Raw genomic sequence first — 14078 nt, forward strand, 5'->3', positions numbered from 1 at the left:
GAATGAAAACACAGAGATCATACCGGAGGGCCAGAATCGGGTTCGAATTCTCAGCGTATCTTCCGAAAGCCACTCAGTCAATCCATGAAGGCTAGTGGGTAGTCCTTGCCACGCCACCCCTGATGCACCTTACACACCATTATGCTGTCAATGGGACCACCCACAGACCGGTCTACGAAGACCTGTAATTTGTACAGGATCAGCCTTCAAGGATCAGAGATGAACATGCGTAGACCGCGAAGAGACGGCAAGCCAGACAATCTATATTAAGTATAGAAAATTATCTCTCTCAAAGCAAGGTCTTCAGACGCGCGATATGCATATCTGAAAGCTTCAGGCTGCAATAATGAGCGAGAAATCGGCAGGTTGAGGACTTCAAGCTTCAAGCTTCAAGATCGAAGTCGACACGCGCGTTCCAGGCGCCTGAACGCGGTCAGTCACGTCACGCCGAGGACCAGTAGACAGGACTCGAAGGACGACGCATCGATGATATTCAGTCTTGCCTGGCTTCAGTCATCTTGCGATTAGGATCCAGTGCTTTAGAATGGGCCTTCTAACCATCATCAGGAAGAACCGACAGAAAGAGAAAGAGATGCGCATTCTCTTTCTGTGCGTCGTCTATTGCTTGAGCAACATGTTCCCTCACCTGTTTTCTCAGCGGTCTAGATAATGCAGGGAAGACCACCATACTAAAGAAGCTCAATGGAGAGGACATCATGAGTGTTAGCCCCACGCTTGGGTTTAATATCAAGACGTTTATCCACGGTGGGTGAGCAATCCATCTGCTGGTGCTCTCGATGGACTCTGATGGCAGTAAATGTGACAGATACACTCTGAATATATGTGGGTGTGCATCAGGTTCATGGCATAGTGAAACTGTGACACGTGAATGCCTAGGGGACGTCGGGGGCCAGCGCACGATAAGGCCTTATTGGCGAAACTACTTCGAACAGACCGATGCCATTGTCTGGGTCGTGGATTCGACTGACCGGTCTCGGATGAAAGACTGCCGAGACGAGCTACATTCGCTGCTCCTCGAAGACGTATGCATCCCAGGCTGACCCCCCTGGCTATATCCATATAGATGCTGACTCAGATATGTAGAGGTTGGCCGGCGCGTCCCTTCTAGTCTTCGCCAATAAGCAGGATATTCAGGGGTCAATGTCTGATGAGGAGATCCGCCATGTGAGGCAGTCGCTCCGTTACGCTTCGTTTGATGTCTGAATAGTGTGCTAGGCTCTTGACCTGGATTCCATTCGGTCGCACAACTGGAGGATATGGCCCTGCAGTGCGGTGACCGGAAATAATCTGGTGACAGGGCTCGACTGGGTGGTGGGTGATGTTGCAGGGCGGTTGTACTACAGCTCGACGGTTGGGGAGGCGAACCGGGCTATGACTGCGGCGATGAAGTAAGGCTTTGGCGATGGACCCGTATTCTTAGGTGCTGATGGAAGTACGTGCATCTCTTTGTTGTATCCTACCAATCGCACATTCCACTAAGAGCGAAGTCGTGGAATAATGCGTTCTGTCCCAGTCTTATCCCGCCGACCACCAGATGATGCAACTAACCCTAACCTCATGCAACGTCTCTCATCCGGGCCTCTACGATTCGCAGCTTCCTGCACGGAGGCACATGATGCGCCCAATCATCCCCACCGTCCGTAAGTGGCGGATCTGGCGGATCCCCCGTAGAAACGACTTCTACTCCGTGTCGGAGGATGGCGACCCGCAGGGTTGCCAGAAGCTACAGAAGCGTCTCCCTGTCAGCTCTAGATCGATTTGATTCAGGCAAGGCACTCACGTTAACAGCTGCGTCAGAATGATCGTAGGAGCCGCCGTGGAAGGCGCTGGTAGCGTCTTTTGCGGTGTACGCTCTCAAGTAGGCCTCCCCGCCTGGGTGTTCGTACACGAATGAGGAGACGTCGTGCACGAATCCCGAGATGACCATTAGCGGCCGCTTCATGGAGGCTTCCTTGACTGAGGAAACACTGCCTTAGTCTTTGATTGAAGAATTCTACATGCGCTCACATTGGTCCCAGCTCCAGATTTCTAGATGCTGGGGGTCGGTACCCCAGCCCCATTTCTCCTCGATGTCATCTTGAGTCCTTTTCAGTTTCTTGATCTCCATCATCAAACGGCATTTTTGTATTTCTGACTCTCGGAATCGCTGCAGATTAGACGCAAGACGAAAGCAGGCGCACAGTGAAATGAACCATTTCGTCGGATCGTATTGATACCAGCTAGATGGCGAGTTAATGTCTCAAGGCTCAGCACGAACTAACCCGATACACACCGAACGGCATTGCGATAATCGGACGGAAATTGGTGGTGAAAGTTGTGGTAGCCCTCACCCAACGTCAAGAATGCGGTGATCAGGTGATCCCGCGGAGTATGCTTGTCGGAATACGGCGTCGACCCCAGCCAGTGGGCGACTGAATTAACGGCAAAGGTACTCTGCTCGGTTATCAGCGTGGTCAACTTCGCGAGCAATCTAAGACTGGGACACTCACATGGTGGACCGCCACGAGCCTTGCGAAGCCTGCGTAATACCACCCGCCCCACCAATCTCCCCATCCTAGGCCGCAAAACGCGACCGGCGCTATCAGGCCCCAGAACGCTGCCAGCCAGAAATACCACCGGTGTTGCCAGGTGATTACGCCGTTGTTCTGTAGGTCTCCCGCTTCGACCCTTCCGGGTCTCACTCGCGGCTTCAGGAGCATCCATCCAAAATGGGAATGCCAGAAGCCGAGATGCGCCGAGTACGGATCCATGGACGTGTCCGTATACCGGTGGTGCGCGCGATGGAGGCGAGCCCAGAAACGGATAGACCCTTGGACTGCACCGGAACCCGCACATGCCAGCAAGTACTGCAGAGGAAGCGATGCCGTATACGATCGGTGAGACCATAAGCGGTGGTACCCCGCCGTTATTCCTGGTCGAGGGCAGTGTTAGGTCTACACAATTTCTGAGCGGCACAAGACTTACCTGTCATGTTGAAGAAATAATAGAAGAGACAGAAGGTCAAGGTTTCACGCCTCATTACCGTTGTTGTCGAGCCGTACAATGCAACAAGCGGCGTCAACACCAGCACTGCGAGGCTAAACCAGCGAACTTCCTTGTGGATGTTTCTCCAGGTTATTGGGGGCCATTGGGGCGCCGAAGCGATGCTCAGGTGGAGGAGTGGTGTCCCTGGCCGTACCGCAGAGTCAAAACTCAACATGCAACTTGTCCGGACGTCCGCGCTTTTGCCACATCTCGGGTCACTGTCTGAAGCACCGCTGCCTCTGCGTCTTCTGCAGATGGCAGAAGTCATCTCGTCGCCTAAGTTGTCCAGGGACCTTGGCAGGAAGTGTCTATCGCAAAGGTGCACACGTCTCGAGTCCAACTTCTCCCTCGTTGATGCCTGGCCTTGCCGTACTTATATCCGACGCAGAGCCGCGTAATACTCGCAGCATAAGCACGGATATTTGCGCCGTCGATATGAGCACTTGGATGCTGTCCGTGTACAGTACACATGTCGGACGGTTATTGCCCACGCGCCTGTGGCGCACGGAGACCGACTCGAGCGAATCGACCTTCGCAATGAAGTAATGTTATATGTACATAACGAGGTAAGGTCAGTCTAGATTGGCTTCCCGACTCGAAGAAGCGGTAAATGGTGGAGGCAAGAGCGACTCCTCCAAATTTCAGTTCATCTCATTGAGCCTCGGGCCCGTACTCGGGCGCACCAGCTGTCTCCCGCCCCGCTACAGGTTGACTCACATATCCTTACTAGACGTGCCGCGGTTATGTATTCCAACAGGCGGTGAGGAGCAGCACCCATTATTTTAGATGTTTTGCCGAATTGACTATTGCAGGACGCCATTCAACTTCTTGGGCGGCCCCTTCGTACGAGATTCAGATCTACCCGGCTATCCAACACTATCCAGCACGAGGCTGCGATTGACACTAAGACTTCCGATCTGTTGCATCAGAAGCGCAGTCGTCGAGATCGATCTGCGACCATAATTATCGAAGTGTCCTATCCTCGAAAGCTGTGCCGTGCAAGGAGAATTCGCTTCAAGCCCAATCCTTGCCACAAATTCGCTAGCTTGCAGGCAGCGGTCATCAATCGAATGACGCAGTAGAGTTAAGTTCAATGGGCTTAAGGCGTGCACATGGCTTGTACTGCTGGTCAGTTATCACCTTGCTGCAAGGAGGGTATTCACATCGACTGAGCACGTACAGATTCCTCACTTCAGAATAATGGAAGGTACCTGTCTTCCTGTCAGCGTTTGTTGCATGCGTATCTGACTACACCGCGTACACGCATAAGGTCCTGATTATACCACCTCCGTCTGTGCCGGCGAGGAGCAGAGTTTAGTAAACCGACAGGCGGCCATCACGCCGGCACCGACCGAGAGCGGGAGTATACTGACTGCTCGCGCAGTCACCCTCTCGATTTTGCAACGTGTTCTGCTGACGCTTGAGTTCCAGATGCGACCCGCACAGTCCGACGGCAGCGTATGTCGAAGCTTACCAAGTTATGAGTCTCAGAGAAATGAGACCCGCTCGCGGTGTCTAGTGCTCATTGCAACATTTGTCCAGTTCCGTCGATCGGATAGTGGTTTCGTGAAAAGACGTTCATTACTCTGCCAGTGGCTTCCCAATTCATCGGAGGACGGTAGCGAGGAATCGCTTGGGCTATTTCATCTGTACTGATGCGTGCCGACCTACGCCGTCTTTTCGTTGTGGTCTGCATTGCTGGTAAGCTATTCCACCCATGACATACGTGCTGTTGGATCTTCTCGTCAAGCCACGACCACTTCGTGTTCTCGTTTATACCACTGAGTCTTTTTCGGATTTCCCCCGAAGGTCCAGACGCTGCGGAGCACACATGAGTTTAGCAGCCTTGACAGCTCAGACAGTGACAGGAGCAGTCAGATACGCGCAGCAGTCAACTGGGACCTGCGACCCTGTGCGGTGTAATGGCCATAGTTCGATGGCTTCCGCAAATGCCGTCTCCGCCGTGGTCGCCTGTCGATCGATAGACATGGGTACTCTCTGGCTGCTCGTTCGTCGCCCAGTTGTGCTGTTCTCTGGGATGCGAGTCTAGACCACCGTCATTGCTGAGGAAGAAATCAGGATGTCCGCCGTCCTGCTCGACAGGCGGCGACGAAGGGGGAGATCTCTTCGTCTTCAATTAGATGCCGTTAACTAACGGAGCTGCAGTATCAGTGCTATCCAAGTCTTCGGTAAGCTCTCCGTGGGCAGCCGGCGGTAACAAGAGGCTTTTGACATATGACGACGGTGGCTGAGAGCGCGCCGTCCGAACGGACAGATGGGTCTCGCAATGTAACCTATTGGATGGACGGAGGGTTTGAGATAAATCCCACAGACGACTACTTCGAAGGCTCGTCGTCATACTTGCTCCCGCCAGCCTTCATAGTTTTCGTAAGTCTAGAACGAACCGAATGGAACGTACATTGCCGCGCTGGATTATCTCGCCAAAGCCAAGTGAGAAGACGGAGCTCGTGGTCGCGACGCGAACATGAATCTGGCGACTCACACCCACCTCACCCCGAGACAGCCACAGATCCCGCCGCCCCCTCGAATCTTCGCGCCAATCCCAGCAGGCTCGCTAATCTCAATCTCAGCCCTGCATTGTCCTAGAGAACCTCTTGCTTCTGTCCGCTCGGACGGATCTTCGCCTGGTCGTCTTCGCCGAGACGACTTGCCTCTGACGCAATCCCTGATTGAATCCTCGACATCCAGGGCAGACGGTGGACGTCACAGCGAACCTACCATGGGCCATGTACGCCGTGCAAGTCGGGGAGCCATCGCAAGCATAGCCGAGGATAGACGCAGATCCGGCAGCACAAGCTGCGCTGCCTAGGTATCCCACAATGATAACATTATCTTCCGCTCACCTCGGATAATTCGTTACTTCACCTACCTAAATCCGTCTGTTCCGCCTCGCGGAATGCTGGGCGCGCGGGCTTCGAGGATAGTCAAGACTTCTCGTGCTGTGAGCACAGGCTGAGATTCGATGTTCGGCGTGGACGAGGCGACAAGCCTACCTGGAAGTACGTCCAGCCTTGATGAGTTCTGCCAGTGTTCCTCTTCGGGCACCGAGAGAGGGTTCCCCGACGTTGGTTTACAGATCCGGGGGGACGTGCGATATCTGGCTGGAGGGATTCGAGTCCGAGTTCCAGCTCGGATGTGAGTTCCGCGTCGGACAGGAAACCACTTTGGAAGGGCCAGATAAGTTGTGTCAATCCCAGCATGGCCGCGTTACCCGCCTTCTCGTAGTGAGATATATTGATGTCTTCATATGCGGGAATGCTCCAAGGCCCAGGCGGCATGCTTCCGCCTTCACACGGAACGGTCCTTGGAAGGAACAGAGAATTTCTGCAGATCTGCGCAAGGCCATGTTAGCCGGCCTGTTTCTGTGAGATTATTTGTGGTGATGTCTCTAAACTCGGGAAGGCCCCGAGCGTCGTGGTTCCGCCTCGGCCAGGAAACAACTTTGGAAAGGACAAGGGAGCTCTGCAGATCCCGTAAGGCTGCGTTACCCACTCCAAGCTGGCAGTGTAGAGCGCATGTACGAAGTTCTTTACACTCGCGAAAGCCGTAAGGCCGCAATCGCGGTGGCTCGTCCCACAAGTCCCTGCGTGCAGGAATGCAGCCGCGATTGCTTCGCTATATCCACACTGTCCGAGCGTAACACTTTGCATTCTCAACTACTTATCTAGACAAATAGAGACGGCATGCGCTCACAGGCTACCACGACGCCTCCCCTTCTTTGCCCGTGACACGTCCACGCGCATCGTGAACGCCACTGGAAAGCCAGCCCGGACGTCGAACTTTAGGTGTGCACCAGTCCCAAGTGCAGCATCCCGTCTTCTCGGAAATTGCCGGTCCGCATACTTGCAGTCGCGGCGCTCCATTCTGGATCCAGCGTTTGGACCACAGAGGCATGCCGAAATCAGCAGTATCGTTCGCGAGATTGAGGTACGGACGATATGGTCAGCATCGAGCGGAGTCGCCAGATACAGAGGGGCGTTGTCGCGGAGTTTCGCTCCAAGTCCGCGAGAGGCCACATCGCACGGATGCAGGGATCGGGAGTCGGGAGTCGGTGCGATGTCATACAATTTGAACGTCCATCGGCAGCAGACGTAGTTTAGAAGTCCTGGGTAGTACCCATGTCGTCAGGGCACGCAGTGAAAGGAATCCCATCTCTGCTTTGTGATTCCGTGAAATCCGCGGCCCCGAGCAAGAATACAATATATCACACAACGCATAAGCAGCAGCGCAAGTAAAAGTTGATCGACTTGTTAGCAGACGGCGGCGCCACCATCAGAAACCAGAAGGATAACACCCGCGTCTCGGAGTGCCAGTCCAGTGTAACATGTTCAGCAGCAGACGTTTGGAATATCACTTTCAGCGATAGACATGGCTCCCGGACGACCAAAGAAGGCCCGGGACAGCCGAGATATCTGTCAGGTGCCAGTCAAACAAGCTGCGACGCCTTGGAGGAGGCCCGGAGATAGCGCGGACACCGAGCTGCCGAGGGGGGTGTCCTGGAGGAGACGTTTACAGGACGTCGAATACCCCGAGCCGTAGCAATATGGGCTGCTGGCTATGACGACACATCAGGTATAGGTACCTTCCGCGGGGAGGGCGGGACGAGTGCGACGGACGCGGACGATGGCTGTATCCTTTTCAGCGTTGTACGGGCCAACTGGGATAGGGCGCGGGGCGGTTTGGGCAATAGTGATGTTGGAAGCAGCGTGCGTTTCTGACGCCGCGGGATATCGCGAGGGGGGGGGGCAGAGTTCGATTGGCAGCGCGTGCGGGCGAGGGCGGCGGGCGGGCCCCTGTAGCAGACGTCACGGACACGAGTCCTGGATAAGAGAAAGCGTTTCCGCATCGCGTGCACCGAGGACAAGGGCAGGGCGATGGAGAGCGTCGGGATCACATTCGATAGTGGGACTGCTCGTCTATAAAGGTGCGCGCGGTCAGGGCCATGGATCACGATACGGGGTGGTTGTTAGATTGCTAAGTACGTCGAGCTGCTCATCGAGCTCTGTTTGAGGAGGTTGGAAGGTAGGAGGATGGCCTCGACTCGGATGTCGAGGGCACGCGCGAGTCGGAGGCGGCAGAGCGTCGGTGGCGAACGTCGGAGCAACAAACGGCGTGCAGCACAGTGTTCCGCGGACATGTAGAAGAGACTGAGGCAGAGGAACAGCAGTAGGCAAGCTGCAGACCCTTCCGCCCAGTTGTCGCAGAGGCATCAGCAGCGACGACGAAGAGGTCCACACCGAGTCCACGGTGGACCTTAGGGACCGGCGTCGGCCCTAACCCCAGTATGGCAGGTGGCCTTCCTGTTTGCTTCCTGCACTCCCTGGCAGTGTGGCCCACCGTCTCGGAACCTAAAGTGCTGCTTTGGTTTGATGATCCAAGTGTCGCTGCGTTCATAGGTTAACGCCACATTAAAATCCAAGCGGCGAAATGACGATGTTGTTCACAAATGACTTGCCGAGATAGATTAAACATAATCTGTGCTTGGTTGATGGAAGATCCAATTCTGTTGCCAATGCTAATGCTAATCAGAAAACGTGGGCTTTGCGGGCCCGCTGCGCCATTGTACAGGTGCGCGCTGCCGCTCGCAGGAACGTTCAACTTGGACACTCGGACGAACGCAAGCAGGCCTTCCATGCGACCCCCGTCTGTCTGCAGTTTACATATGTTTTTATTTTGCCAGGGCTGCCGGCGGAACATGGCAGTATGCAAAGTACGACAGAAGCAGGCTCGTCGAAGCTGCGCCTGCGCATTCGAAGATCGCGCAAAGCCTCGAATCTTGCGCCAGATGCAACGCTCATCTATCTGAGATCGCCGTCCCATCTCGTCCCGTCCGATGTTTTCGTGGTCTCGCTGTCGTCGACGTACGACCGCCTGTCCTCGCTTCCGCTCCACGGCCAGCCACGCCAGACATATAAGAACTGGCAATGCTCAGCCATGTTTCTCCATCGACATCGTCGTCTATCCGCTTTCTGTTTGAAAAGCTATCGCAAAAATGGGCCTGTCTTACTCCTCTGCTAGCTCTTCTTCGTGCGTTCCTGCCCCCTCGCAAGCGCTATCCACGAGGCCTCCAACGCCGTCGCTCGCCTCCCTTACGAGTCCCCGCTCATGGTTGGTATCATTAGGTTAGTACTGCTCTCTTCATTTCGCATCTGCGCAGACTTACAGCCCCGTGCTCCTGCATTAGCACGCAGCTCGCTATTGTCCGTTCTACAGCATTCGATCAAAACTGGCTCGCTCGCGATTCACGATGTGGACGGCTCTATCCACCGTTTCGGCCGGCGGAACAAGTCCCAAAGTAACGACATCACGCTTAGAGTCACCAACGACGAGTTTTGGATACGCGTCGTGGTGTAAGTCGCCGTCTTTCCATAGCCCAAGCCTTGACTTCATCTGACACACCGCATCGTTTCCAGATCCAGCGATCTCGGGTGTACGTGCCTCTCGAGTCGCATTACAGCGCCTAACTGACACATCGCATTGTTCCAATTAACAGTCAGCGAAGCGTACATATACGGCGACGTCGAAATCTCAGATCTCAACGGCGTCATGGAAGTACGTGCGCTGTGATCCGCGTCGGACCTCACTTACTGAACGACTGTGCCCTCCCGATGGACGTGCAGCTCTACCTCGATAATGCAGAGATGATCTCGAGCCTGCCCTCGGCGCTCGCGCGGCTCTCGGCGACGTTCTCTGCGCTGTCCAGCGCGTTCTTCGGACAGTCGAAGGCGCGCGCGCTCGCGAACGTCGTCGTGAGCTACGACCAGAGCAACGAGCTGTTCAAGGTTCGTCCGCGGGTCCAACAGGGATTGTCCATCCGGCTCACAGTGACTGCTTTCGCAGGCGTTCCTGAGCCGCGAGATGATGTATTCCTGCGCGCTGTGGGGTCCTGAAGAGGGCGGCGTCGAGGGCGACGGCGACGGCGGCCGGGACGCGGAGAAGCACGAGGAGACGGAGTGCGATCTCGAGCAGGCGCAGATGCGCAAGATCCACTACGTGCTGCGCAAGGCGAAAGTTGGGTACGGGAGCCGCGTGCTCGAGGTCGGCAGCGGCTGGGGCGCGCTCGCGATCGTGGTGAGTAGTCATCGCATCAGCGCCGCGTCTTCGGGCATTGACGCTGGGACGGACAGGCTGCGAGGGACTATGGGTGTACCGTGCACAGCCTCACGCTGTCCGTGGAGCAGAAGAAGCTCGCGGAGGAGCGGATCCGCGAGGCGGGCGTGGAGGATCGGGTGGTGGTGCATTTGATGGACTACCGGGACGTTCTGAGCAAGCCGGAGTGGGCGGGCTGGTTCGACGCCTTCGTGAGCGTCGAGATGGTCGAGCATGTCGGAGCGAAGGTGAGTAGATGCCTGATAGCGGGAAGGGAACGACGGAGCTCACGGGGAGATGGTAGTATTATAACACCTACTTCAAGGTGATGGATTACGCGCTCAAGGATAAGGACTCGACTGCTGTTATCAGCTGCAGTACTTTCCCTGAGTCGAGGTATTCAGAGTATCAGTACGTCTACGGAAGAACTTGACTTGCGGGCTTATGCTGACTGTATGATTAGGGCGGAAGACTTTATGCGCCGGTATATGTGGCCGAACTCGTGCCTCCCGAGCGCGACGACGCTCGTCAACGCGGCACAGGCAGGCACGCAGGGCCGGCTCATGCTCGAGGGCGTCGAGAACCACGCCGCGCGTGAGTACCTCCTCCCCGCTCTTCAGTCATCATCATGCCTGATATGAATGCGGTTCCGGCAGACTACCCGCGGACGCTGCGCACCTGGTCGAGCCGCTTCGCAGCGAACGTGCACCGCGAGCTGCTGCCGTTCGCGAGCGGCGAGGCGTACGCGGCGTTCGAGCGCAAGTGGCGGTATTTCTTCGCGTATGCGGAGGTGGGCTTCTTGAAGGGGTGGATAACGTGCCATATGCTGTGTTTTAAGCGCAATTGAGGAGTGCCGGGGGGGTTTGGCTTGTCGTTTTCGTACTTTCGTTCTTTCATTCTTTTCCTTTTGTCTATTTCGGCGTACGCTCGCTTTTTCCTCCTGGACTTGTCCGCTTTCATTCTCGGACTTGGTGATACCTGCCTGCAGACGTTCTCTCCCTGTTCTTTTCTTCTATGGACTTCCTTTTTACTCACTCCGGCGATGATAGATTTAGAAGATCGATTAGTAGTACTTAGACAAATAGATGTATCCGTACCCCATCTGTCGTGTAATGATTTCGTTCCTTTCTGTCAGTGTGCCCGCTCCGAGTCGAGAGGACTTTTGAGCGTTTACCACCTGGATTGAATGTCAATTTACATAGGGCGGTAAAGCGCGCGCTTACTGCTCAAGCCGTGGGTCTGAAAATAGACCGCGGACGGACACGAGGAGACAGCGTTGCCCACAAGTTGCCCAGGTCGGCCACGTATCGACTCTTGACCATTGACCACGTACTGGACGAAAGGATGTCTTCCCCCAGACCGGAAGCGGAACGCTTAGGGTCGAGAAGTGTAGTGTTAGCGAACCTCCGCGAGGCGCTGACCGTCGTCGCGAACGTGGCGGACGGCGGGATCAACGTACCTTTCGTGAAAGGAGCGATGCAGATCGCCGTCCAGGTTATCGATGCGGCAGAGGTACGTATGCGCCAGCCGGTATGAAGCAGCGCAGGATACTGAGCTGAGGCTTGTCGGTGTATGATGCAGTTGGTGCGGAAGAACAAGGAGGATTGTCGAGAAGTTGCGGCAATGGCTGCTCAGACGATGCTGAACCTGATCAAGCCACTGCAAGGGAAGGACGAGGGCGACATCACCGAAGCCCTGCGGGATCAGCTGGGCGATCTTCAATTGTGAGTTGCGACTGATGCTTGATCTAGGATCAGTGCTCATCGATGCATCGTGTCTCACAGGAAGCTGTCTGAGGTTTGTTGAGCGATGGAGGACATGGCAAGGCGGAAAAGCATCAAGAGACTCCTTGCTCGAAAAGCAGACAATGAGATGATTGCGAGCTGGAAGGAATTTCTCAGCAATGCACGGTGGCAGTCCTTGGTACGTGTTGAAACCTGCAGCTTTTCTATATTCCTGAGATGAAGAATTTACTGCACAGCAACATGGAGACATAAATACCCAAATGGGCATTGCAAAATCCAACAGAAAACTTGATCATATCAGCAAGAGGCTTGAGATGTTTTCTATCTCAGCTAGGGTATGTGTCCAATACTACTCTCTAGAGATTGGCTAATGATGTTGCAGGATGAACAAGTCCTGGACAGCAGTAGGTGGGTGTCAAGCATAGTAACCTAATAGGTTTTGGCTAATATTCCCTGCAGCATTCTCTTGTCCAGCACACCCCCTCCAATGCCAGCTGTCTTTCATGGCAGAGAGGGTGAAGTGTCAGATGCTGTGGCTACCATCCTGGGAACTTCCTGCATATCACCATCTCATCTTGCTATCCTTGGTTCTGGAGGGATGGGGAAGACTTCTCTGGCTCTAGCGATTCTTCACCATGAACAAGTCAAGGAACACTTCAAGAAGCATATCTACTTTGTTCCTTGTGAATCAGCAACCAGTCCTGAACAGCTGGTATCCCACATTACTAGTGTCCTCAGAGTCCAGAAAGTGAAAGACCAAGACATACTCACATGCCTTGACATTTTCCTGCGAGCTGTGCCTGAGCTCCTCCTTGTCCTGGACAATTTTGAAACCCCCTACCATAACTCAGAAAATACCCAGCAGATTGTGGAAATTCTTGGAAGAATAGGCTGTATTCCCCAAGTGACTATCATAGTCACCATGAGAGGGGATTCTACTCCCAGAGGGACTCTTTGGGGAGTGCCACTTTATGCAGGATCTCTACCTCCAGAAGCCTCCGTCAAGACTTTTGCAGATATCTCACAGAAAGATGCAAAGGACCCAAAGCTTTCTCAGTTGCTGGCCAAGATTGACCATGTCCCTCTAGCAGTCACATTGGTGTCTAACCTGGCCAAGGTGGAGTCAGTATCAAATCTTCTCAGACAGTGGGAGAGGCGAAAGACAGCCATGCTTAAGGATGAGACTGGAAATGCCAAGGACAATAATGTGGAAGTCTCAATTGAGATGTCAATCCAGAGCAAGATTGTGGAGGCACAGACAGATGCACTACCACTGCTGGCAATCATATCATATCTCCCAGATGGCTTGCTGGATCCATACTCTGAAGATACTCACCCTGGAACACAGAAATGGGGGGTCATGACAAGTCTAATGAAAGGGAGGGAGGATGCTGTCACAGCCCTCTCAAGAACGGGACTGGTACAGAAGACTGTTGGTGGTTTCAATACCCTTTCACCAATCAGGCAGTATGTGCTGAAGCAATATCCCCCATCTGAAGAGCACCTGAGGATACTGGAAGCATACTACATCAACCTCCTTTGTGGGTCCCATCCAGAGCATCACAGTGATATCCACCACCACCTGTCAGTTGAGGCTGGCAATGTTATGTGGTTGGTCAAGGACAGGACCCAGAACCAGTCACCAGTACCCCCAGGTTTGCTAGAAGCAGCATACAATATGTCTAGCTTCCTGCATAAACATTTCAGATATGATGAAGCTATCCAGATGCTCCTGCAGGCCCTCCAAGGTTACGAGGAGATAGGGGACAAGCATGGAGTGACTGGATGCCTTGAGAGTCTGGGTGACATTTTCTGCATGATGTCCAGATATGAGGAAGCTGCTCTGAAGCTGCAGGAGGCTCTCCAAGGCTACAAGGAGATAGGGGACACGCATGGAGTGGCAGGTTACTTGTGGAGTTTGGGGGTCATCTTGAAGAATGCTGCAAGATATGATGAAGCTACAGAGAAGCTGGAGCTGTCCCTGGAAGCCTACAGAAGCATTGGGAGTGAGAGGGCCAAAGCTCTCTGTGTTTGGCATCTGGATGAGATCTCAAGGATCAAGGGTGGGGGTGGTCATACCTTGTCATAGAATGGAATTAGATGTGCAATCACTGTCTTGCCTATGGACTTGTCACTTTTAGCACTACTTTCCAGTTGTAAGTATGAGTAGTAGCATTT

The 14078-nt window shown here is 54.2% G+C and overlaps 5 protein-coding genes across 5 annotated transcripts; 3 read left to right on the forward strand and 2 right to left on the reverse strand.

Annotated features, from left to right (window-relative positions):
• The first annotated feature begins 476 nt into the window (after positions 1-476).
• GLOTRDRAFT_71400 (GTP-binding protein) lies at positions 477-1545 on the forward strand. The gene is made up of 6 exons (XM_007864445.1): positions 477-609; positions 659-769; positions 827-843; positions 898-1043; positions 1105-1185; positions 1237-1545. The coding sequence occupies exons 1-6, from the start codon at positions 545-547 to the stop codon at positions 1411-1413; spliced, it is 597 nt and encodes a 198-aa protein (XP_007862636.1). The 5' UTR covers positions 477-544; the 3' UTR covers positions 1414-1545.
• A 199-nt stretch (positions 1546-1744) lies between these two features.
• GLOTRDRAFT_34332 (uncharacterized protein) lies at positions 1745-3220 on the reverse strand (the record flags this gene model as incomplete). The annotated part of the gene is made up of 5 exons (XM_007863563.1): positions 1745-1977; positions 2029-2240; positions 2294-2454; positions 2511-2932; positions 2986-3220. 5 exons carry the CDS (start codon positions 3218-3220, stop codon positions 1745-1747), a joined length of 1263 nt encoding a protein of 420 aa, XP_007861754.1.
• A 1492-nt stretch (positions 3221-4712) lies between these two features.
• GLOTRDRAFT_91235 (uncharacterized protein) lies at positions 4713-6344 on the reverse strand (the record flags this gene model as incomplete). The annotated part of the gene is made up of 9 exons (XM_007864446.1): positions 4713-4751; positions 4772-4863; positions 4948-5168; positions 5202-5339; positions 5386-5439; positions 5555-5731; positions 5785-5871; positions 5936-6018; positions 6060-6344. 9 exons carry the CDS (start codon positions 6342-6344, stop codon positions 4713-4715), a joined length of 1176 nt encoding a protein of 391 aa, XP_007862637.1.
• Positions 6345-6448: 104 nt separating this feature from the next.
• On the forward strand, positions 6449-11276 carry GLOTRDRAFT_71401 (cyclopropane-fatty-acyl-phospholipid synthase; the record flags this gene model as incomplete). Its single annotated transcript, XM_007864447.1, has 11 exons — positions 6449-6612; positions 9163-9188; positions 9251-9416; positions 9480-9496; positions 9560-9618; positions 9687-9848; positions 9907-10137; positions 10194-10403; positions 10460-10566; positions 10619-10749; positions 10812-11276. The coding sequence occupies 11 exons, from the start codon at positions 6449-6451 to the stop codon at positions 11000-11002; spliced, it is 1464 nt and encodes a 487-aa protein (XP_007862638.1). The 3' UTR covers positions 11003-11276.
• A 223-nt stretch (positions 11277-11499) lies between these two features.
• Positions 11500-13989, forward strand: GLOTRDRAFT_126028 (uncharacterized protein; the record flags this gene model as incomplete). Its single annotated transcript, XM_007864448.1, has 5 exons — positions 11500-11667; positions 11737-11879; positions 11940-11952; positions 12283-12308; positions 12360-13989. 5 exons carry the CDS (start codon positions 11500-11502, stop codon positions 13987-13989), a joined length of 1980 nt encoding a protein of 659 aa, XP_007862639.1.
• Between the last annotated feature and the right edge of the window lie 89 nt (positions 13990-14078).

This window comes from Gloeophyllum trabeum (assembly GCF_000344685.1).
Source record: "Gloeophyllum trabeum ATCC 11539 unplaced genomic scaffold GLOTRscaffold_00002, whole genome shotgun sequence".
Lineage (NCBI taxonomy): Eukaryota > Fungi > Basidiomycota > Agaricomycetes > Gloeophyllales > Gloeophyllaceae > Gloeophyllum > Gloeophyllum trabeum.